Source organism: Sus scrofa, chromosome 13 (genome assembly GCF_054392235.1).
Source record: "Sus scrofa isolate SSC_HxYL_T2T_F1_AM1 chromosome 13, Sscrofa_HxYL_maternal_Yorkshire_Landrace_v2.0, whole genome shotgun sequence".
Classification (NCBI taxonomy): Eukaryota; Metazoa; Chordata; class Mammalia; order Artiodactyla; family Suidae; genus Sus; species Sus scrofa.
Genome location: NC_139395.1, coordinates 81,782,821 through 81,808,030, shown reverse-complemented (window position 1 = coordinate 81,808,030; position 25,210 = coordinate 81,782,821). Strand labels below are relative to the sequence as shown.

Sequence of the window (25,210 nt, the reverse complement as noted above, 5' to 3'; positions counted from 1 at the left end):
GGGGGGCCAGGGATAGAATCTATGTCCTCATGGATACTACTCAGGTTTGTTACTGCTGAGCCATGACGGGAACTCCAGCTCATTCCATTCTTCATCTTCATTGCTAGCTCTGTCTTCGCTCTCTTTGTCCAGTTCTTGAGTTTTTTGTTTGTTTGTTTGTTTGTTTTTTGTCTTTTTTCTAGGGCCATACCCACAGAAGATGGAGGTTCCCAGGCTAGGGGTCTAACCAGAGCTGTAGCCGCCGGCCTACACCACAGCCACAGCAATGCAGGATCTGAGCTGCATCTGCAATCTACACCACAGCTCATGGCAACCCCAGATCCTTAGCCCACTGAGTGAGGCCAGGGATCAAACCCGCAACCTCATGGTTCCTAGTCGGATTTGTTAACCACTGAGCCACGACGGGAACTCCCAGTTCTTGAGTTTTAAAACTCCCCTCCTGCAGTGCTCAGCAAGGTGCTAATATCCAGCAGGCACAACATAAATTCCTATGCTCATTTCTGGTTTAGTCCAGTGGCATGGTGCTTGGTCTCATGTGAGGCACAAATCTGACTGACTCCTTGGAGCTGCCACACGGAAGCTCCCTGTTTCCCAGGGAGACAGGTGTACATGGACGGGCTCCAGGCAGGGCCAGGGTCCCTGGAGTATTCTGGAAGGGTTAACAGCACCTACTCTCCTTGGGCCCCCCTCTGTGCTCTGAAGGCTTTCTCAGGAGGCAGCCAGCCCCACAGAGCCCCTCCCACCCAGCAACCACTCGGACTTTGGGGGGCCTTTGTGCTTTAATAAAGCTGGTATTACTGAGTTGCAAAGCTTCCCTCTTTTCCAACCTTCCTCGCTGCCAGGGTTCCCGCTAAAGGTGAAACGCTGTCATTCAAGGCCAAAGAAAGGGTTGAATCAAGACGCTAAACTCTTTTGACTTAATGTTACAATCTTCGGCTCTCCCCAGACCAGTTGTGTGAGAAGTGCTCCCAACTCTGCACAAAGGCCCCTCGGCAGTGGTTTCGGGTGTCCTCAGGCTTTGGGGGTGGAAGGCAGGGGATCTTCCCGCAGGGCTCTCTGCATGCATCTCATGAACGCTCTAGTTTCCTCTCTGAATGCAGACATCAGCCTGCTTTGGGAGAGCCCCACCACCAACCCCGTCCCGCTTGCTTCAGGCTGCAACAAAGGCCACTTGAGGGCCGAGAGACAGCGCTGCCCAGTTTCCTTCCTGGGCCTGTTCTCTCCCCTTTCACACATCTTTCCCTTTTATTCCCCCTGCCCCCTTTACTCCTGCTTTATGCCTCATTGAATCCATTAGCCATTTTATAGGGTGCTCCTGAAGAATAAATTTTCTGTGTGGCGCTCCTGATGGCTCTCTGCTGGCAACTCCAACCCGCCTTGGTGGTAGTGGGAGGGAGGGAGGAAAAGGCACACACTCAGGGGAGGAGCTGCTGATGGCCCCTCAGGCTGCATCACCAACTGGCAACTCTAGGATAAGCTGGCTGAGCAGGCACCCTCACCTGCCAACGGCCCCACCCTGCTCCTCCCTGATCCTGAAGGGACCTGATCTCCCATGATCTTTGGGCAAGCAGCTTAAGCCCTTAAACCTTTGTCTCATCTGCAAAATGGGTCTAGCAATAGTTCATTTCTTATAGCCTTGCTGTAAGGACTCAATGGGTTAATGTAGCAAGGGCCTTAAGCCAGGGCCTGGGTCAAAGTGCCACTTAAAACATGTGCCTTACCATTATCATCATGCAGAGGACACACTGTTTAAGAGTCATTATACTATGGAAGCAACCTACATGTCCATCAACATGGATGGATAAAAATGAATGGATAAGGAAGATGTGGCATATTTAAATACATAATGGAATACTACTCAGCAATGAAATATTGTCATTTGTAGCAATATGGATGGACATAGAGATTATCATACTCAGTAACTCAGAGAGAGGAAGAGAAATATCATCTATCACTTATTTGTGGAATCTAAAATATGATACAAATGAACCTATTTACAAAACAGAAACAGACTCAGAGACATAGAAAACTAACTCATGGTTACCAAAGGGGAAAGGGGGAGGAGGGATAAATTAGGAGTTTGGGATTAACAGATACACACTACTATATAAAACAGATAAACCACAAGACCCTACTGTGTAGCACAAGGAACTGTATTCAATATCTTATAATAACCTATAGTGGAAAAGAATGTGAAAAAGAATACATATATGTATGTACATAACATATGTACACATAAAACTGATCACTTTGCTGTACACCAGAAACTAACACAACATTGTAAATCATCTACGCTTCAATTACAAAAAAAGAAAAGAGTCCTTGTACAAATACAACCAAACAGGAACAGACTCATAGATACAGAGAACAAACCAAGGGTCACCAGGAGGAAGGGGGTGAGATAGGTGAAGGGGATTACGCAGTACGAAATACCAGGCATAAAATAAATTAGTTACAAGGGTGTTAATACAGGCAATATAGTCAATATTTCACAATAACTTTATATGGACTATAATCTATAAAAAATATTGAATCGCTAGGTTGTACATCTGAAAAAAAATGTAATATTGTCAATCAACTATATTTCATAAAAGAAAAAAAAAAGAGTCCTTGTACCACCTCCAATTCCTCTGCTCGTTGATGAACGAAGGAAGAAAAAGAAAAAAAAATCAATTTAAGGCTATTTGCAGCTGTTTCTGTATGAGTGCATCTGTCTGTGTGTGTGTTTTCTTTTTTCCTGCCTTGGTGTCCTGGCACTCTGAAAAGAATAAAAACAGTGCCCTAAAGCAGTGAAAAGACAGGATTCTTCTTAAAATCTCGGCTAATCCTGCAGCTTCCTTTAAAGTGGTACTTGGAGGAGGAGGGAAGGGACCACAATTGTTCTGGTAGCACCCTCCCCTCCCAAGCCCTGCTCCTGGAGACCAGGAAATGAGAGGGAAAAATCCATAAATCATCTGCTGCCAAGAGGAGGACAGAAGAAGGGACAGGCAGGGGGACAGAGCAAGGAGCCAGCCGGGGAGGGAGCGGAGCAGCGCCAGGGGACACCTGACTGTGGTGGGCAGGGTTGGCTTTCCTGCAGAGAGCAGAGTGTCTAGGCAAGAGCAGGGCCAGTCACCCCCTTCAAAGTCCAAAAAGAGAAAGGCCTCAAACTCCTCACAGGGCGATGAGGCCACACCAACAGGTGTCTCTGATCTGACTACTGCTCTTCTTCCCACTGCACCTCTGCCCTGGTCACCCACTAACACGGCTGCCACAGCCTCTGTCCCCACCCATCCACTCATGAATAGCCAGAGCCAGCTTTCAAGGATGAAAGTCAGGTCACACCACTCCTACTTAAAAGCTTTCTTTCAGTGGTTCTCCAGTGCCCTCAAATAAAGTCCCTGGCCCCTCCACAGCTGGGAGGTCTAACCCCTGCCCCACCACGTGCCAACATTGACTCCATCTCACCCCACCTTGGCTTCACCTCTCAGATTCACCAGGTCCTTTCCACCTTCACTTGCGCTGTTCACCTGCCAATCCCTTCCCACCCTTCCCATTACAGATGGGGGTCCCTGTCAGGGAGGCCTTCCCTGGGCCCCCCTAAGGTGTCCCACCCTCATTCTTCCCCTCAAGGCCCCTGCTCTCCGCCCACAGCATTTCCACAGCTGCTCATTCTCCCCCACTGACAGCTTCACTGGCTGGTTCACTCACCACTGAAAAGAGCCCCCAGACTGGTACCTGGCACCTAATAGGTGAGCAGTAAACACTTCCTGGATGAATAAAAGAATAAATGAGTAACATCTACAGCAAATGAGCATTTAGATAAAAAACAAAACAAAACAAACCCCAGCATATTTGGGAGCTGGAAAGGCTGGGTTGAGGTTTTTAAGCGTCCTTTGGAAAACTCACCATTGCAAACCATCACTGTAACCTTTCAGCCTCTCAAATGGTTCATGCTTTGGGTGACAGTAATTTTTTTTTTCTTTTTAGGGCTGCACCTGTGGCATGCAGAAGTTCCCAGGCTAGGGGTCAAATCGGAGCCATAGCTACTGGCCTACACCACAGCCACAGCAACTCAGGCTACAGGCCAAGTCTGTGACCTACAACACAGCTCACGGCAACGCTACATCCTTGACCCAGTGAGTGAGGCCAGGGATTGAATCCGAATCCTCATGGTTACTAGTCGGGTTCTTAACCTACTGAGCCACAACAGGAACTCCCTGGGTGACAGCAATTTAGATGTTAGTTTCTTGTTATATGGCAAACAGTTTGCATGAATTAGTTTAATAGATTAGAGATAGATGATCTTTTTTTTGTGAAGGGCCAGATAGTGAATATTTTAGGCTTTCTGGGTCACACAAACTCTGTTGTAACTACTCAACTCTGCCATTGTACTAGCACAAAAGCAGCTGTAGGCCATGCAGAAAGACAGGAATGTGGCTGTGTTCCAATATACCTTTATTTACAAAATCAGGCCCTAGGTGGGATTTGGCCCTAAGGCCAGTGCTGGCTGATTCCTGGATCAGATTAAGGCCAAGCAAAGCCACAAGAGGACACAAAGTAAGGACCAGTTTTTCAGTCTTCAACAAATATGCACAGCAGGTACTAGGAAAATAAGGCAAAACCCTAATGTTGCTTCCACGCTGTAGTAAGATAAAGAATAAACATAGGAACACCTTGAATTTATTTGAAATTGTTGTTTCTTAGACTACAAACGATTTCAGTTATGTCACTCTGCAGGTTAGCAATATGTATGAAAGGGAAATTCTAAGAGCATTTTTCACCCTGGAAGTTCTGGGGAGCTACTAAGGGCTCATTATTTGTTGAATGTCCAAGTGGGAGGGTGAGTAGATGGATGGACAATAAAAATGGAGAGGACAGGTTTTTTTCCAGGGTGATTATACCCTGGAAATGATTTGATGAGAGGTTAAGGGAGAAGTTGTCAAAATGAATTAGTGGTTTCAGGCCCTTGAGACCAGATGGAGGACCTGGTGGCAGGGATGGGCAAGATGGATTTGGTTGACAAATAAAAAAATAGGGAAAGAGCAAAGGCAGTCTTTTCAACAAATGGACATCCACATGCAAAAATAATTCTAGACACACATCTTACGCCCTTCACAAAAATTAACTCAAGAGGGATCACAGACCTAAATGTAAAATGCGAAACTATATAACTCGTAGAAGATAAGGGAAAACCTAGATGACTCTGGGTATGGCAAAGACTTTCGGTAAGGTACAACACCAAAAGCACAATCTATGAAAGAGCTGGTTGATAAGCCGGACTTCATTACATTAAAAACTTCTGTCCTGCACAAGGTAATGTCAAAAGAATGAAAACAACCCACAGACCAGGAGAAAATATTTGCAAAAGACACATCAGATAAAGGACTGTTATCCTAAAAAAAATCACAATAAGCTCTGAAAACTCAACCATAAGAAAACAAACAACTGATTACAAAATGGATCAAAGACCTTAACAGACACCTCACCTTCACCTGATATCAGAGAAATGCAAATTAAAACAATAAAGAGATACCAGTACATACCTATTAGAATGACCCAAATCCAAAACACTGACAACAGACACTCTCTTATACACTGGTGGGAATGCGAAATTACACAGCCACTTTGGAAGATAGTTTGGTGGTTTTGTACAAGACTAAATATACTCTTACCTTGGTATTTATCCAAAGGAGTAAAAAACTTATGCTCACACAAATACTGGTATACAAATGCTTTACTCATAATTGTCAAACTTGGAAGCACCCAGAGTCTATCCATAGGTGAATGGATAAACAAACTGTGGTACATCCAGACAATGGAATATTACACAGTGATAAAAAGAAATGAGCTAGCAAGCCATGAAAAGACATAAAGGGAACTTAAATGCACATTACTAAGTGAAAGAAGTCAATCTAAAGAAGCTACATACAGGGAGTTTCCGTTGTGGCTCAGTGGTAATGAACCTGACTAGTATCTATGAGGACACGGGTCCAACCCCTGGGCTCTCTCAGTGGGTTAAGGATGTGGTGTTGCCGTGAGCTGCAGTATAGGTCACAGACGTGGCTCAGATCAGTGTTGCTGTAGCTGTGGTGTGGACTGGCAGCTACAGCTCCAATTTGACCCCTAGCCTGGGAACCTCCAAATGCCGCCAGTGTGGCCCTAAAAGGACAAAAATAAAAAAATAAAAATAAAGAAGCTACATACAGTATGATTCCAAGGATATGACATTCTGAAAAAGCCCAAACTATGGAGACAGCAAAAAGATTGTTTTTTGGTAGTTTCCAGGGTGGGAACAGGAAGGAGATGAACAGGTAAAGCATGGCATTTTGAGGGCAGTGGAGCTATTCTGTATGATTTGATGGTAGATCCATGTTATTACGCATTTGTTCAAACCCACAGAATGTACAACACCCTAATGTAAATTAAGGATTTTGGGAGATTACAATGTGTCAATGTAGGTTCATCAGTTGTAACAAATGCACTGCTCTCCTGGGGGATACTGATAATGGAGGAGGTTATGCAGTGTGGGGACAGGGAATATATGAGAAATCCCTCTACTTTGCTTAATTTTGCTGCGAACCTAAAACCTTCTAAAAAATATGTTCTTTTTTTTTTTAAAAAAATATATTATTTAAAAACAAAAAGAAGAGAGTTCCCATCGTGGCACAGTGGAAACCAATCCGACTAGTATCTATGAGAATGCAGGTTCGATCCCCGGCCTCGATCAGTGGGTCGGGGATCTGGCATTGCCGTGAGGTGTAGTGTAGGTCGCAGACATGGCCCAGATCCCAAGTTGCTGTGGCTGTAGTGTAGGCTGGCGACTGCAGTTCCGATTGGACCCCTAGCCTGGCAACCTCCACATGCCTCAGGTGCGGCCCTTAAAAAAAAAAAAAAAAAAAAGGAAACAAACAAACAAAACAAGGACACAGGAAAATCAAAAGAGGTCTCTACATCTTTGTCACTTGAAACCTGTCTATCATCCAGAAGATGACAAGCTATAAACAGCCTAGAGTTTCCTCCTGAAGAAATCAAGTGTTTCAGAATCCTACATTTTCTTAAGACTTAACAGACAATTGAAAGATGTTCTTACTTACTTTTTAAATCCAGACTTCTGGGAATTTCCAGTGTTGTCAGGACAGAGAGGAAGAATAACTGTGTCAAACTAAAACTGGGGCAGGAAAATAAATGGCTTACTAAGCACCTGCCACACGCTCAGCAATCGGATCCATGTGCTCTCCCTGAGCCTGCACACGATCCCTCAGCTGCATGTAGTAGAACAGAAGAGGACCAAGCTTAGGGAAGACAGACAGACCTGAATCTGACTCCCTGCTCTGCTCCTTCCAAGCTGGGTGGCCTTGGGCAAATCTTGCGGCCTCTCTGGGCCTCCACTTCCTTATTTTTATAATAGGGTTTGGACGTAAACTCTTCCAGCTCAGACATGCTATGTTCTGGCATTCTCAAGCCAGTCTCCACCATTAGAACCCTCATGCTCACATGACCTGGTTCTCTAATCGTTCTGTTGTTTAATGCCAGCACTAACAAGCGGAATCATAACTGCATATCTGTCTGTGCCCGCCCTCAGAGGCAGCATACCTCTGTGGGGGCAGGACTGTCCCCCATCCTCTCCAGTGCATCCCAGCACCTCACGGGGGCCCCAGCCCAGGCAGAATCCATCCACTCCACAAGAGTTTATTAAGCAACAATCGTGTGGCTTTGTACTGAAGCTGGAACCCAGCTACTCTCTCCAGCTGGAGCAGCCTCCTCTGAGAGTGCGGGTTGCTCACTTGGACCCTTGCAGATTCTGAGTGCTGGGCTCTGTGACATCAGAAGGTTGGAAAGCAGAGAGGACGGCATAGGAAGAGATAGAGCTGAAGGTCACAGGCAATGGTTGTCCTTATGGGGGACACTGATGCCAACACGGCCTCAAGGCCCACACACTGTCCCTTAGGCCACTGGAGAGGACTGCCACACCTTCACCTGGGCACCTGCCCTGGCCTCATCTGTCAGCTACTTGTCTGTGACCTGATCCCAAATCCCCACTTAGAAAACCACCTACCAGGATGAGCCTGCAGCATCTGCTCCCTGAGCAGGGGATGGCCTCATTCAACTGAGTTAAAATTTGAGTTATAGCTTTTTCCTTGGAGATGGGATGGGGCCAGGAACTTCTGCTCAAGGTAATGAAATTTCAGAAATTTCTGCTGAGGCCCAGGTATGGAGACTGGGCTACAACTTGGGATGAAGAAGCAATGCCAGTTCAGGACAAAAGCCAGGACAAAAGCCTGGACAAAAGTGGGAAGATAGAACTTTCCCTCTTCCCTGAGCCGACTCATGAGAGTGGCTCTGGCTGGGGTTCCGCAGGCAGGTGGCAAGGGCAATCTCTGCCCACTCAGGAAGATGACCCTGTGTTTATTTTTAGCTGTTTTTATCCAAAATCCAAAAAGCCTTTGGACACTGGGCTCATGTCCAAGGTGAGGGGAGTAATAAATAGTCACTAAAGCATCGGACCCTCCTCTAAAGAGCCCAAGTGCTGATCCGAGGTCTCCTTGCTCCCCGAACTGTCAGGTGTGACACCCAGAACCTCATCATTTATCTATAGCGAGGGAGCTAGGCCACTAGACTAGCTCCTGACCTGACACATCCCTTCAGCTCGCTAAGCCTCAGTTTCCTCATCTGTAAAATAAGGGTGTGGATGGACCAGTTAATCTCTAAGAAACCTCGGAGATCCAGCAAACAACATCTCATCCTCAACATGTACCCTGGCCTTGGGCTCAGAACACAGAAAAGCCCATGAAACCCAGTTTTTAGGGAAAGTGAATTGCTCATATGACCCCAGCATTTCCCTTAATAGCACCATTTAGATACAGCTGCAACCAACAATGACTGAGCACCTACTATGTGCTAGGCTATCTCATTAACACCCTCTTCATAACCAATCCATAAGGAAACTGTCATTGTACCCATGTCACACACAGCAGGAATGATGGTGCACTCATCCAGAGGCATGGGCTATGCAGTCACCAAGGCTTGTGATTAATCCCAGCCCTCCCTCCCCTACCTGAGGGTCCTTAAGCAAGTTATGTAATCTAATGAGCCTCAGTTTCATAATCTGTAAAATGGAGATCATGGTAGCCACCCCTTCATCATGAGGCTGTTTCAAGTTCTGAATGGAATGGGCAAGGGAAACACTCAATAACCATGATCTTGACTTCCCTAAACCTCTTCTGAAATCTCTCAGAAGGGAGCCTGCTGGTCCTTCCTTGAAACCTGGTCCCTGCCTTGGGATTCTGACACCCAGGCTCAAGGGCTCAGCCCATGGCAAGTGGACTGAGCTTCCTCCTGACGACTGAGTGGAACCGAATTCTGCCATGGCCCACATCCAGGCCCTAAAGCTCAAGGTCACACATGCTCGTGGACAACCCGTGTGTGTGTGCATGCACCAAAACCTCATCCATGCAGCCTTCCTCACAACCGTGCACAAGCACCACCCAGCCAAGCCCCATTGGCTCAGCATGAGCTTCTGCAAGGGGGTAATAGTAGGAAAAGCAATAATCATATGGCACCAACCTTGACACCTCCTCCCTTCTCCTTATGGTTCACAAAGCACTTTCGAGAGTCATCTGGGTGGGGTAGAGGCTGTGTTTCATTCATCGTTAGACACTCACTGAATAATTCAAGGTATCAAGCAGATACTCAGAAATGACTTCTTGAACGAATAAATTTTATAACAGGATTTTTTAAAATCACCATTATTCAGCACGTGCAATCAGGTCTGCATTCTGTTAGGTGCTGAATATGTAGCCTCACATTTCATTGCTGCAGCTACCCCAGGAGATGGGCTCACTTATCAATCCCCGCCTTGCACAAGAGGAAAACAGAGAAGTCAAGTGATGTGTCCAAGGTCACAGGCAGTGAGAGGCAGCCCTGAGAAGTGGACCCTGACTCCAGGCCCCTGGCCCCTCAAGTCCGCCTCCTCTCCTTTAGCCAGAGAGGCTGCAAGGAGTGGGTGGGAGAAGTATTCACGTAGTCTTAAGTAGGAGATCAATGACACAATGATTTTTATATTTGTAAAAACAGAAAAATCCTATTGTCTTTATGATACAAACCAGAGAAAGCAAAAGATCAGCAAAATCATCTTGGCTGAAGGGACATGAGCATATCTGTTCACGGTCCCCCATGCATATTTATAATTACTTTCTAGAACGTCCTCAGCATCCTTATAGTCCAGGGCTCAGGGTTTGGGGTGATCTCTTCTATGTTTTCCTAACTTCACGACTGCAGGTCCACCCAATTCTCATATTCTAGGAATTTCCTCTTCATGCCACCTACCATTATAAAAGCTGAGGGGACCATCCTTTGTAAACAACCCCAGGGTTGTTAAATTCCTTTTCATTGGACGCTTGTCTATAGCCCCTGCCACAGCCAATGGCTTAGAATGGAGTTTATGGGCAACTGCCTACCGAAGCGGACAGGGAACGAGTGACACAGTCAAGGTGACCAGGCATTAAAACAAAGCCTTCTTTTCCTGTTTTTCACAACCAAAAATGAGTATCACAAAAGAAGAAACTAATACATTGACACTCGGCCACAGCATCAGGGGTGATAGGGGATGGTGGGGACTGTAGCCGACCAAGTATCCCCAGAGGAGGCGGCTGCTGCTCCGCTCCGCCAATGCTGCCCCATAGGACTGCAAGCCCAGTGATGTCCCATCTTTCAGCTTTCTAAGAGATCACAGAGTCATATATCTTTTTGTACATATTTCACATGAAATTTCCTGATTTCTCAATCATGGTAACTAATATTCCCCACCTCCACTCCTGTTTTTAAAGTAAAATACACGAGTGGCCTGGACCTGGCCACAAGCTACACACTTACAACCTCTACTGATCCTTGTGGCACAGATACTGTACTCATCGGACGTCCCTTTTCTCCCTTGACTTGGTTTTTTTTTTTTTTCCTTCTTCTTTTTTTTTTTTTTTTTTAATGGCTGCCCTGGCGGAATATGTAAGTTTCTAGGCTAGGGGTCAAATTGCAGCTACAGCTGCTGGTCTGTGCCCTAGCCACAGCACACCAGATCCAAGTCGCATCTGTGACCTACAGCACAGTTCATGGCAATGCCGGATCCTTAACCCACTGAGCAAGGCCAGGGATTAAACCTGTGTCCTCACAGATACTATGTTGGATTCTTAACCAGCTCAGCTACAATTAGAACTCCTCGAAAGCACCGTAATTCTTCTTTCCTTATATGACTCTCAACTCAATAAGAAAATAGGACAGACCTTTGTTATTTCACAGGTGAGCAAACTGAGGCTCAGAAGGTAGAAGTGAAAAGCCCTGAGATATGTGACAAGTTAGATGGTGGACTGGGATTCTAGCTCTGGGCTCCTGAATGGACTCCCTGTCCAGCGCTCCTCCTAGCCCCCAACTTAGAGCTGGCCTTTGCAACCTGGGCCCTGGCACTCTCTGGGCCACCTGTGCGCTTGTACGGGGACAACTCGTCCGGTCCCCTGCCCATGGCTCATTGATGGCCCACCTCTTACCTTTCCTGTGGACTTGGTCCCCTTCCAGATACAGAAGTAGCAGATGGTCCAGGCTGCCAGCAGACACAAGGCAAGCTCCCAGCGAAGGTTCCCGATGTGTTCGATCCCATCTGAGATGGCCAGGACCCGGCGCCTACAGAACGGAGGGCTGAGAGTCATGGGGGTTGGAGACAGCCCAGCCTGATCCCACACTGGGCAAAGCACGTGCTCAGAGGGACAGGGACAGCCCTCCTGGCCCCCATCATTTGCTAAGCGTCTCCTCTGGGCCAAACTCAGGGCTGGGCCTGGGGGTCTCGGAAAGGAACAGCCTTCATGGATTCACTGTGTGGGAGAAAGGTGGGCTGATTAGCAGTTGGTTATGGAAGAGTATGGTAGGGGCCACACTGGAAGATGCACAGGGGCTTTGGGAAGACCAAGAAGTACCCAGCCTACCTCAGAGATGCCAAGAGACAGCAGGACTGAACTCAGCAGGGGCCAGAGGACTTGCTTTGGCCAATGACACACATGTCATTTCAGGCAGAAGCATTCAGAGCCAGGGGGTGTGGTTTGCCATGTTCTCTTTGCTCTAGTCTTGCCATCGTAACAGAAGCGCCTGTCAAGGTGGACCTCTAGCAGTCCGGGTTCCTAAGTGACTACAAGACCTTCTGTGCACCTGCCTCCCAACGCCCCCATCAGACATGATGTATGAGCAAGAAAGAAGCTCTGTGGAAAGACAAATACTCTACGATATCATTCTTTTGTTTTTGTTTGTTTTCTTGGGGTTTTTTGCCTTAGGGCCGCATTCGTGGCATTTGGAAGTTCCCAGGTTAGGGATCAAATCAGAGCTACAGCTGCCGGCCTATACCACAGCCACAGCAATATGAGATCTGAGCCACATCTGTGACCCACAACACAGCTCAAGGCAATCCGGATCCCCAACCCACTGAGTGAAGCCAGGGATTAAACCCGCATCCTCAGAGATACTAGTCAGATTCATTTCCACTGCATCATACTAGTGAATAAAACAAAAAAGAAGCAGACTCTCGGATACAGAGAACAAACTAGGGGTTACCAGTGGGGAGAGAGTAGGGGGGAGAGGTAGTAGAGGGGGATTAAAAAAGATGGTTACTATGGGATTATATAAAATCATGTGTATGAAACTTCTTTTCTCTTAGGGCCGCACCTGTAGCATATGGAAGTTTCCAGGTTAGGAGTCCAGTCAGAGCTGCAGCTGCTGGCCTACACCACAGCCACAGCAATGCCAGATTCAAGTCACATCTGTGACCTACACTACAGCTCATAGCAATGCCACATCTTTAACCCACTGAGCAAGGCTAGGGATCAAACCTGCATCCTCATGGATACTAGTCAAGTTCTTAACCCAATGAACCACAATGGGAACTCCTTGAAACTTGTGAAAATTGTAAAGCACTGCAGAATTTAAGGAATATTTCATTAAAAAAAAAAAAAGAGAGAGAGAGAGAAGAAAGAAACTCTGTTGCTTCAATGTTGCTTCAAGTTACTAAGATCTCTGTTACTGTAGTATAACCCAAGCTATCCTGACTGGCATGCAGGTCAGAGAAAGCTTTCTGGAAGAAGTACTATTTAAACCTGACTTTGAAGGAAGGTAGAGTTTACCAGGAGAAGGAGGGAGTAAAGGCTGTAGTAGGTCTGGGAACTAGCATGAGCAAAGGCCAGAACACAGAGCATGGGATACTTGGGGAACGCTGGAGCCCAGGGGCCGGACGAGAAAAGCAAGAAAGAGAAGCAGAGAAGGAATCATTGGGAGCCTTGATCAGCATGCCAAAGGGAGGGGTGTCCCAGAGGGCCCAGCCACAGGACAGCAGACACCCTGGGTGTGCTGAGCCAATGTGACCAACCACAGCCCTTCCTCAGGACCTATCCAGCCTTCAGAGTTGACACTGGCCTGGCTCCCAGAGCCCATCCTGGGGTTTGTGTTTCTCTGAAGTCAGACTCACCACACTCCATATTGTGCAAAACCATGGCACCAACACAACCCCCCTCCAAACCCACTCCATGAACCCCATTCCAGCTGCCAAATCACCCCTATTGGACCATGCCAGTCACATGGGTACTCTGGGAATGTCCTTTAAGAAAGCAGTTCCCATCCCACCGAGCATGAAAGCCTCCCTCAGTGTCTCTCCCTGGGAATCCACTTGGGGCCTGATTCTGTGTTAATTACTCAATGACACCAATTAGTGCTGGTCCGCAGGCTCCCTCCAGCCCCAGTCCCTGTTGGACAAATCGGGCTGGCCCCCAAATAAAATTGGGCTGCATGCAGTCAGGGATTTACTCAAAAGGAAACCAGCTCAGACTTGTAGTCTAAAGGGAGAACATTTACTTAAACACATATTTATTGAGCATCTACTAGGCACCAGGCACTATATTAGCAGTGAGGATAAAAAGGCATGCATGGTATGGCTCTTGCCCTGCACTAGGAAAAGCTGGGCAAAAAGAAGTCCAAGTTATTTGAGAAAGAAAGAAGACCACTTAGTTATAACAGTTATTTCATTTGCTTCTTATGTCTTGGCAGTCTTTGGCTTTAATTCATTTTAAAATTATAGGCCATATTAAATGAAACCTTCAAGATTATCTATTATTATAACAGAGCAGCAGGACCTAGAGCGTGGTCCTTGTGGGGGGATTGACAAAAATACAAAAATTCTTGTGCCCCAGCCTGAACCCATGGAGTGCAAATTCTTTGAGAACAGTTTCCAGGAAGCTGTACTTTTGCTACATTGACCCAAGGATGGCTCATGCACAGCAAGGCGTGGGCACCACTGTGAAAGTACAATTTCCTGGTAATGAAGGTATGATTTACAAACTCCAAGATGGTTTTGTGTATGTTTGTTTGTTTGTTTGTTTTTTGGAGCGGACCTGGAGAGGGAATTAGGAGTCCATTGGGAAGCTACTGACGGGATGGATTTTCTCCCTTGAGAAAAACTCTTACACGCCCACTCACCCTCAAAATTCTGCAGGAACATCAGGATGCTCACTGACCCCCTTGTCTCCAGCCTAAGAGCCTCATAGCCAAGGACATACACCACCACCTTACAAACTGCCCATCAGCTGGTGAATGGGAAAGGACAACCCAGAGCAGGAAAGAAAGCGGCCACGGCAGAAATGCCCTGGTTCGCTCTGTCCTGTCCACTGTGGACTCCAAATTCTCCATTCAAGAAACAGAGACAGGTCTAGCAGGGCTGCACATGCACGTGAGTAAGCGCGCGCACGCATGCACACGCCCTCTTGTTGCTGCAGTTGTTTTCTGAGCAAAGAATCTGAAAACTGGAAACCGTACCGGGACAGAGAGAGAAAGAAGGGGGCAGACCTGCCAGCACTGAGCTGGCTCGTGCCCCCTCACTTCCACATTTTGGATGCTGCAAACTTTTGAGTCATGCAGCCTGTTTCAGGGCCCTCTCGCTTAATTGAACAATCTAATTCCCAGAATGGGAAGCAGATTACTAAAAGCGATGCAGGATGAATTGCTCTTTTGTTCCACCAGACATTATTTGAAAACATCCTCAAACTATTTTCTTTTAGGTTTTACCAGCACTGACTCTAACTAGCCATGGACCTTGAGTTTCTAAAGAAAGAAGGCTCGCTCTGAGGCCAGGTTCTCAGCCTGCAGGGCTATGGGGTTGTTTTCAAATCCACAAGGGCAGCCTTTGAGTGCATGGGGGCTGGGACACTCGACTCTGGAGACTTGGAGAAGGCACAGCTCTTCCTGGGAAAAAACTTTCTTAATGACCCTCCCCCATGAAGTGCTGAGGCAGAAGAAAGGTCTGAATAAGGAAGAGTTTGCTGCCAACACTCTGGCAGAGAAGGACCCAGGAACAGACCTCCCAACACCATTCAGGGGGCGGGAAGTGTCGAAGACTAGATGGGGCCCTTGGGAGGGATTCATTTACCCGAGTAATACTGTGGCCCTACAGTGAGCCAGGCATGAAAGCAGGTGCTTCGTGAAGCAATTTTTTTTCCAGGCCATAAGAGTATTTCTAGAGATTTCCACCCAGAGGCTGACATCTCAGAGCTTGGAGGTGTACTGCCTCTGATTCTCCAGCCCTGGGCACATACAGAGATGGCGGGGCTCAAATCCCAGCTGTGCTCCTGAGCAGCTGTGTGACCCTGGGAGAGCGACATCACATCTCTCTGAGCCTCAGCTTCCTCACCTGTCAAGTGGGAAGGATGATACCTCCTTTCCATAGCTTTTCAAGCAGGAACTCATCTCACCTTCCCAACAATCCTCGAGGTAGGTAAAACTGTTATCCTCATTTCAAAGATGGGGACACTGAGGTCCCAGGCACTTAGGTAACTTGTCAAAAGTCATACCACCAGCAAGCAGCAGGGCCGGGATCTGAACCTGAGGATCTAGGCTCAGCCTTAGTGCTAGCTCCTAGGCTCCCCCATGACACTAAAGCCACCCCTTCTTTTCTCCTTTATAAAGGAAAGCTATGGTGAGTGCACACCCCAAAGCTACCTTATGCGTCTTTGCGCGCTGGCGAAGAGGGGTTCACAGCACATGTCCTTTGCATGTTTATTAATTTACTCACGTGATACTTATTAAGGTGTCGTCAGTGTGTCAGGTACTGTGTAATGCCTGAGGGTCCTTCAAGAGCTCACGGTCCACTGGGGAACAGACAAGGGAACAGAGCAGAGCATGGAGAGGGTCAGGACAGGGAAAAGCAGGGTCAGGCAAAAGCTGCAGATCTGGCCAGGATCTGGAGGTGGGGGTGGGGTGGGGAGGTCCTGGGGTGTGTGGGGGGTGACAAAGAAGAGGGAGACATTTAGGGAAGAAAGGCCACCAAAGGCAAAAGCCAGGAGGCTGGAACAAGGGCTCAGAGATGCCAAGAAGGGCACCATGTGTAGCAGGACACAGGGTGAGAAGAGGGGGCGAGGACCAGGCTGGAGGGATGAGCCTTGCTCAGGAGCTGGGGCTTCACCCTGAGGGTGACAGAAGCCTGGAAGAATCTTAAAAAGTGGTGAGACCTCATCAGATGTCTGTTTGGGAAAGCTTTCTTTGGCTGCAGCGCAAAGATTGAACAGTAAGGGTGGAATGGAGCAGGGTACTCAATCCAGAGACTTTTGCCTTAACTTGGACAATAAACAGGCTAGGGCTGGACTAAGGTAGGGAAATGGCCCTGGAGAGGACAGGGGGGCTGGGGAGCAGCAGGGGCACAAATGACTACCTGGGGGGTGGCAGGTAGCAAGGAAGTGGGCTTGTAGCTGGATGGATTGGGGGTGGGGCATTAGCTGAGCAGGAGTGAAACGTCAAGCAGGGCAGAGGAAGAGGAGGTGGAGAATATATCTTTTAGATGAGGTGATTTTGAGAGGTTGCAGAACACCCAGGCAGCTTCAAGGCCAGAGGCATCTGGGTCTCTGAGTGAAAAACTCACAACAGAGATGGAAGGAGGAGATTCAGCCCCGAGCCATTGGGCATCAGGCGTCCTGGGGGAGCACGAGGCCCCCTGGGGCGACCTGGAGAAGTAGGCAGAAGAGGGCTGCAACAGAGCCCCCAGGAGCCCATCGTATACAGGGCAGAGAGGGAGGGAGGTGCCCTTTAAAAAACCAAGAAGAGTGAGCAGAGAGGCAGGGCAGCCACAGGAAAGGTGGCATCCATGGAGGCAGAGGGAGAGGGCATTCCAGAATGGGATGCAGCCTGTCTGCTGAGGGCCTTGCAGCCACTGTGTGAGAGAGAGGGCATTGTGGGACTGGGGACCAGAGCAGTGGGTGAAGCAAGGAGATGCTCATTGCCGGCGGGCAGACTTCAGAGCATGGCATCCGGGGACCAGACGGGAGGCGAGACCCTCTTTGGGAAAGTTTGCTCTGACGGGGTTAGAAGCTCGCGGTTCTTGGCCACTGGGTAAAAGAGCTGTTTAACTTACATTCATTTTATTTTCAGGTTGGCATGACTGGGATACTTAATGGGAAAGAGCCAAGAGAGAGGGGAAGTTCCAAAAACATGAAGGAGTGAAGGATGAGGCAGGAGAGAAGCAGGTAGAAGCCTCTGAGATGGGTGGCAGGGAAAGAATCCACAGGCAGAGACGTCATGTCTATAGGAATAAGAGGGAATGAGTTGGGGAACCCAAGAGTTGAGTTTAAAAAGCCAGCTATCTAGAGTTCCCACTGTGGCACAGTGGGTTTAGAATCGACTGCAGCAGCTCAGGTCACCACATAGGCATGGGTTCAATTCCCAGCCCAGTGCAGTGGGTTAAAGGATTCCACTTTAGGATCCTGCTAAGGTGTAGGTCAGCAGGTGCAGCCTGGGTTCAACACTTCCCTGACCAGAGAATGTTCATGCTATGGGTGTGGCCATAAAACAAAATTTTTTAAAAAAGCAAATTAGGAGTTCTCCTCCTGATGCAGCGAAAATGAATCTGACTAGGAACCATGAGGTTGCGGGTTTGATCCCTGGCCTCGATCAGTGGGTTAAGGATCCGGCGTTGCTGTGAGCTGTGGTGTAGGTCACAGATGCAGCTTGGATCTGGTGTTGCTGTGGTTCTGGCGTGGGCTGGTGGCTACAGCTCCGATTAGATCCCTAGCCTGGGAACCTCCATATGCCGTGGGTGCGGCCCTATAAAGACAAAAGATAAAAAGAAAAAAAAAGCAAACTATCCTTATCAAGAGACCTTTCCAGGAAGGCACAAGAAGGAGGCAGCAGCAGAGGGGGCTGAGGCGGTGCTACCAAGAGCCTTCGTGCCTCACTGCACTCAGCCTTCACAGTGACGACAGCAACGTAACTACCCTGACGGTATGCTCAGACCCATTTTACAGGTGGGGAAACTGAGGCCCAGAACGGTGAAGCAACTGGCCTAGATCAGGACCTGAAACCAGCTTCTTCTGATGCCCACACTCCCTGCTGTCTTAGCAGACACTGACCCCATAAGCAGACACCTCGTACTCAAGACTTCTCCTGTGTCTTCTGCTGTCAGAGAGAAAATGGCCATGATCCAATCCTGTGTCACCCTCACTGCCCTCTCCATGTCCCACACAAAGGGGCTGAGTCAAGGGAAGGACACAGCCTCCACCTGGTGCTTCCCTTCCGAACACTCAGCTTCCAGAGCCAGAGGGGCTGGACAAGAGAAAGCAGAGACGGACGGATGGCAGAGAGTCTAGGGGAGGCAGTGTGGGAATAGGTCCCAGGCCGACTGGGGAGGCCTCATCTTAATGTCCATCACGGAGCCGGCAAACACATCACCTCTCTTTAACCTGCCACGGAGGGGAGCGCTGCCAGGGACTCGGAGGCCTCCCCAAAAGCTGGCGCTGAGGGGCTGTGCTATAAATAGCCTCGTTCGGGCCTCCTTCCTGGTCTCCCAAAGCAGTAAAAAAAGAGAGCCCATCACCCAAACAAATGTACCTTCCCTGTCTCCTCCAAAATCCATCCACCTTCGGGGTCCTGCTCTTGCTTCCCCAGCCCAGTGCAGGCCCCCAACTCTCCCTGTGTTTGGGGGTGGTCTACTTCTGCAGGGCCTTCAGCCAAAGCCCTAAATCAACAGGGGACTCAGGGCAAGGACCTTCCTGGGCAAGATACTCAGGCACTTGCATCATGCATTCCCTCGGGACAGTGACTGGGTGCTCCCTGCAGGCTGCTGAGCATCCTTAGAGCAGAAGCTACTGTGATGAGGAAGGCAGGTGGCTCTGCCAGCAGAGGGTAGAAGGGTGCTGTTGGGGACAGTGACAGCTTGCATTTCCTTCATGCTTACTGAGGTGAATGTCACCACGATTCCTACTTGACGGATGGGAAAACCGTGTCTTAGGGAAACAACATGCCCAGAAAGTCAAGAAGCAGAACCTAAAGCCACATCTGTCCAACTTCAGAGACAAAGCTTGGACCCACAGTCCCATCCTGGGGAAGATGGACCAGAAAGGTGTCACTCAGGGAAGATAATTAGGCAATGAAGTTGGTCTGCAGAAACTCTCCTCCCAGGCCATGCAGAAGTCCCCTCTGGTCCCCAAACACACCCTGCACTTCTCCACTTTCCACGATTCATTCCACGGTTGTCTAGGCCAGGAAGGTCCCTCTCAATTCCCACACACCTTCAACATTCTGCCTGTCCTTCAAGCACCAGCTCAAATACAAAACCTCACCAAGTGCTTCCTTGGTTGCCACCTGTAGTCCTAGAGCCTGTGTTCCTTCCACCTAAAGGTGCAATGGATATCTATATACGCCAGGCTCTCCTAGAACAGGGATCAATAAACTGTTTCTGTAAGAGGCGAGATGACACTGATTTAGGCTTTGCGAGGCACATGGTCTTTCCCAACCATTCAACTCTATCCTTGCAGTGTGAAAGCAGCCAGAGACAATGTGTAAATGAAAAATACAGCTATCATCCAATAAAACTTTATTTGTGAAAATAGTCAGCAAATGGAATTTGGCCCAGAATTTCCTAACCCCAGCACTAAGCTAATACTTCTCAGAGAACACTAATCCTTTAGACACCCTGAGTTCCCAGGTAACACCAGAACCTCACTGAGAAATGGCTACACACTGTGGCTCTTCTTTTTTTATATATATATTTTTTTATTGTTATTTCCCCAATACAATTTTTTTTCCTACTGTATAGCAAGGTGACCCAGTTACACATACATGTATACATTCTTTTTTCTCCCATTATCATGGTCAGTCACAAGTGATTAAACATAGTTCTCAGTGCTACACAGCAGGATCCCATTGCTAATCCATTCCAGAAGCAATAGTTTGCATCCATTAACCCCAAGCTCCTAATCCATCCCACTCCCTCCCTCTCCCACTAGGCAACCATAAGTCTATTCTCCAAGTCCATGATTTTCTTTTCTGTGGAAAGTTCATTTGTGCTGTATATTAGATTCCAGATATCAATGATATCATATGGTATTTGTCTTTCTCTTTCTGACTTACTTTTTATACTTGGATGGGAGAAGCCTGTAGCCCTTCTTAGAGAGTTTCAATACTCATCAGAATATTAAAGGCTCTGAGAAGTCCTGCAATAAAGACGAGGCTATAGCTCTATTTTACCTAAAGTTTCCCAAACTTACTTGGAATTGTTCCCCCATTAAAGTGCAAATTAAGGAGTTCCCGTCATGGCTCGGGGGTTATTGAACCTGACTAGGATCCATGAGGATGTGGGTTTGATCCCCGGCCTCGCTCAGTGGCTTAAATCTCCAGCATTGCCGTGAGCTGTGGTGTAGGTTGCAGATGCAGCTTGAATCTGGCGTTGCTGTGGCTGTGGTATAGGCTAGCAGCTGTACTTCCACTTGACCCCTAGCCTGGGAACCTCCATATGCTACAAGTGGGGCCCTAAAACAAAACAAAACAAAACAAAAAAACTACAAATTAAAACCACAATGAGACACCACTTCACACCCACTAGGGTGCACCCATGACAATAGCTATAACCAAAAATACAGATAATAATAAGTGTCCTTGAGAACACAGAGAAATGAAACCCTGGCATTTTTCTAGTAGGAATGTAAAATGGTTCAGCCAGCCACACTGGGAAAGTCTGACAATGTCTTAAAAAGCTACACATAAAACTCATGGAGTTCCCGTTGTGGCTCAGTAGTTAACAAATCCGACTAAGAACCATGAGGTTTCGGGTTCAATCCCTGGCCTCGCTCAGTGGGTTAAGGATCTGGTGCTGCCATGAGCTGTGGTGTAGGTCGCAGATGCGGCTCGGATCTGGCATTGCTGTGGCTGTGGTGTAGGCTGGCAGCTACAGCTCCAATTAGACCCCTAGCCTGGGGAACCTCCATATGCTGCAAGTGCAGCCCTAGAAAAGACAAATAAAAATAAAAATAAAATAAAACTCAGCCATTCAACTCCTAGGTTATTCACAAATAGCCCCAAACTGAAAATCACCCAAATGTCCATCAATGAATAGACAAGTTATAGTCAAGCTATGCAATGGAATATTATTTAACTATGAAAAGGACTAAAGCTGTGATACGAGCTAGATCATGGATGAACCCCCGGAAACAGGCTAAGCGAAAGAGGACAGTGACAAAAGACCACACATGTATGATGCCATTTAATACGCAATGTCCAGACCATGCAAATCCACAGAAACAGAAAGTAGGTAAATGGGCACCTAGGGGTGGGAGTGAGAGGTCTTGCTAGGGTGATGGAAATATCCCCAACCTACCTTGTGGTGTTAATTTCACACTTGGCAAATTTACTCAAAAACCACTGACTTGTACACCTAAATGGGGTGCAGTTTATGGTATATAAATTATACCACAAAGTGAATAAAAAAAATGTTGAGGGATGTGCTCCAACACGTTTTGGTCTTTCCAAAGCCATGTTTCCTAACTTGTGCAGAATACACTTTGGAACAGAACACTGGGCACTCTCGTGTGTGTGATCTTGTTTTACACCCATTGCTCAGAGCAAACTGAGGCTCTAAGTAGATATTCACCTTGCCATAGATCACAAACTGGTAAGTGGCAGAGCCTGGCCTTGCACCTGTCTCTTGACCCCAAGTTCAATGCCTGTTCCAGTCTGGCATGGCTGGAAGGTAAGTTCCCGCAAAGTGGAGGCAGTAAGGAGCCTGGAAGTAGGGATCTCATGCTGCAGAAAAGATCTTCCTGCCCTGTGGCTGGGGTCCCAGGACCCTCAGATTCCTGCCCCTCTCCCCCTTGCCAGGACTCAGCACAGTCCCAAAGTGCTGCCCAAGCCTTCCCAGCCCCTGGACTCTCCCGATACAGAAGCTCTGCTTTACAAGTGGCTGAAAGCCCCAGAAAGGTCCGATACCTTGCTCGGCTTTGCCCTTCTGAGATATTCTGTGTTGGGGCTGGCAGAGAGCCATTGTCTACTACAGAGGAACAGTGGGCAGAAAAGGCCTACGTGACATTGGGAAAAGTCCTGGACAAGAGGGCTGGGATGGGAGTGGGTCCATAGTCCAATGCACCCCGCCAGGACTTTCTTTCTTACATGTCACCTCATCTACCTGAGCTGTAGGGTGGGGGATGGTGGACAGGCTGAGAATGGGTGAGATGAAGAGATGAAAGAGTATTGTTGACCAGTTACTACCTTCCTACCCCTGTTGCTTTATGCTGACAGCAGCTGGAATGGTGGTGAGGGGCACCATTTGCCAGGGAGGAAACTGAGGTTCAAAATCACATACCCAGGTCTCCACCAATCAGTAGGAGAGTCAGGTCCCAGCTCTGGTGCTTCCTCATCCTGGGGGTGTCTTCCAGGGAAAGCATGGAGCAGACTGTGTGTGTGCATGCGCCATGCATGTAAATCTGTTAAGCTTCAAATACTTGCTTCTGGTTTTATTAGAAATAATGTGGATTTGAGATGATGCACTAAACTTTGGTAATGGCCTCTTCTGAGTTACCCTGTGCCCAAGCCAGAATTAAAGTCATTCATTAATCCCTTGTGCTACCAGCTGCAGGGCCACAAACTATACACCAGGAGACCAGCATCAATTTGCATTTGTCATCACAGCAAATCAGAGTCCACTCACCTCACACTCAATGCCTGGCTCAGCTGGAAACCACAGTATTCTATTAAAAGCAAGGTTCAAGTCATTTCCCAAAGGAACCTCTTGAAATCCAAGATGACATAACCCCACAGGTTTTTCATTGTGTGTGTCTGTGCTGGGCACGTGAGACTTCAATCTGTCTTCACTAGCTCCTCCCTCCCTCCAGCAATTATACCTTTCCATCTGCCGCAGAACTCTCCCTTCAAGAACCCAGGGCCACAGGGCTGCAGAGAGGAGGGACATGCCAGTGGGATTCTGCCCCAAGATCAATCAGGCAGCTGATGGCATTTCAGACACGACAGGAGAAGCATGCCCAGAAGGATGGAGAGACCAGGCTGGATGAGAGAGGCTAGCTCTTGGCCCAGCTCTGGCTCTTGCTAGCCAAGACAGGTATTTTGGATAAATCCCTTAACTTCTCTTGGCCTCAGAATCCCGAGTGAGATGAGACTCTATCCAGTAATGTCACAGTGTTTATCCATTGGGTGGGTGCACGAAATGAAGTGACGTGCCTGGCGGTCCATGCTCAGGGCCAGGGTACACAGTAGGTGCATAATAACTAAACATGACTTCCCATCGCTTACTGCGTCTGTCAGGATGTAAAAGGAACCTCAGACAAAAAACTCTTGTGGTTTAGTAAATCACTGTCTCCCATTACTGAGTGTAAGACCCTTGTAGCTTATTTTACATACAAGTATCTTTATTGATCAACAATGGATAATAACAGGAGATCTCAGCTCTTCAGCACTTACTAAAGCCCAATGGCTCTGCTTTCTCCTCTGCCTCCTCCTCTCATTTTGCAGATAAAGAAAATGAGTTGCAGAGAGATTTAAGTAATGAGCCAAAGCTGGTAAGCGGAGCAACAGGATTCAAATTCTTGCTGTCTGGCTTTCGAGTCCAGGTCTCTGCATCCTACAACCTAACACGATAATGTAAGGAGAATTTCGACATGTGGACATACAAGCCGTGCCTCTACCCTGAGCTCCTTATCTCAGCACAGTGTTCAGACAGCATCACCATCAGGACTGGTCCTTCTGGGGTCTGGGGGCTCTGGGTCAGCAGGCACCCCTGGTGCTGATGACTTAGGGCAGAAAGTTGCTGGTGGTAGTGACAAAAGGACTAGGGCTTCTGTTCCTGGCAGTGGAGAAGCACTACTCTCCACCCCATGAGGTGAGGCCTGGTTCAGGCTTCAGGAATGGTTACCAGGGTGGGTCTGGTGGATACAAGGCAGTCAGAACAGGAGGCTTTAGCAAGTAACTCCACCCTGCTTTAGCAGCATAGAAAATGAAATCCCATCTTGGTTTTTCTCTTCTTTTTTTCAAACGAACCTCCCATATTTTCTACAAAAACATGGATTACTTTTGCAATAAGGAAATTAAGGGTTCACCAGAGAACCTACTTCTTTAAAAGCAAGATGACCTATGAATTATGTTTCTGAACCTGGGAACTTATACTTTTCCATAGAGAGGACAAAGGCAAAGTAAGAAGACACTGAATGCCATGGGATTAGGAAAATTTCATTCATTCATTCGTTCTTCCATCCATGCACTTCAATTATCTTGAGTACCAAGACTATGCCGACAGGTCAATGTGGAACAAAACAGGACAGTCCTTGATGGCACAGGGTTTATAGTCTAATGGAGGGAGAGGGAGAATAAATTAATAAAAAAGACACAAGGATTTCAGATAAGTCCTAAGCAAACAATAAAACAGAGAGATGGGGTTGAAAGTGACTGCGGTGCTGATTCAGCCTGATGCTCAGGGAGAGCTTCCCAAATAATACTTGAATTAAAACTCAGTGATAGAAGGAGCCAGACACACAAGGATCTGCTGGGGAACCTTCTGAGCAAAGGGACTCTGCTACACAAAAGCCTGAGACAGGCTAGGACAAGCCCAGGACATCCAAAGGACAGAGAGAAGCCAGTGCAGAGAAGGCAGCTGGATGAGTCAGAGGGAGGCAGGGGTGGCCCCAGGTCCACAGAAAGAACTAGAGTTTCATTTCAGTTCTTCTGAGCCCAAATTTTGTGTCTAAAGGAAGTCAAGTGGCCACATGCGTTAGAAATAAACAAATTTTTAAAACTTCCTCCAGTAAAGATAAACCAGAAAGACAAGACTGCATCCTTCTGAATAAAAATATAGAACCTAACACCCTTAGAGCTTAATGCAGGCTCAGCACACAATATGCTCTCAACAAATGTGTGTTGAACGGATGCCACGCAAAAGCGATTTCAA

The 25,210-nt window shown here is 47.6% G+C and overlaps 1 protein-coding gene and 1 long non-coding RNA gene across 3 annotated transcripts in view; both read right to left on the bottom strand.

Moving 5' to 3' along the window:
• Nucleotides 1–25,210, bottom strand: part of SLC6A11 (solute carrier family 6 member 11) — a 117,936-nt gene that overhangs the window by 79,449 nt on the left and 13,277 nt on the right. For both annotated transcript variants that reach the window (XM_021069339.2, XM_084989491.1), the window contains exon 5: nt 11,520–11,652. In XM_021069339.2, the coding sequence (XP_020924998.1) occupies nt 11,520–11,652 (133 nt within the window). The remainder of the gene's footprint in view (nt 1–11,519; nt 11,653–25,210) is intronic.
• Nucleotides 20,302–24,612, bottom strand: LOC146397425 (uncharacterized). Its single transcript, XR_014823852.1, has 2 exons — nt 21,243–24,612; nt 20,302–20,770 (listed from the first exon to the last, which is right to left on the bottom strand). It is a non-coding gene; the product is annotated as an uncharacterized LOC146397425 (long non-coding RNA).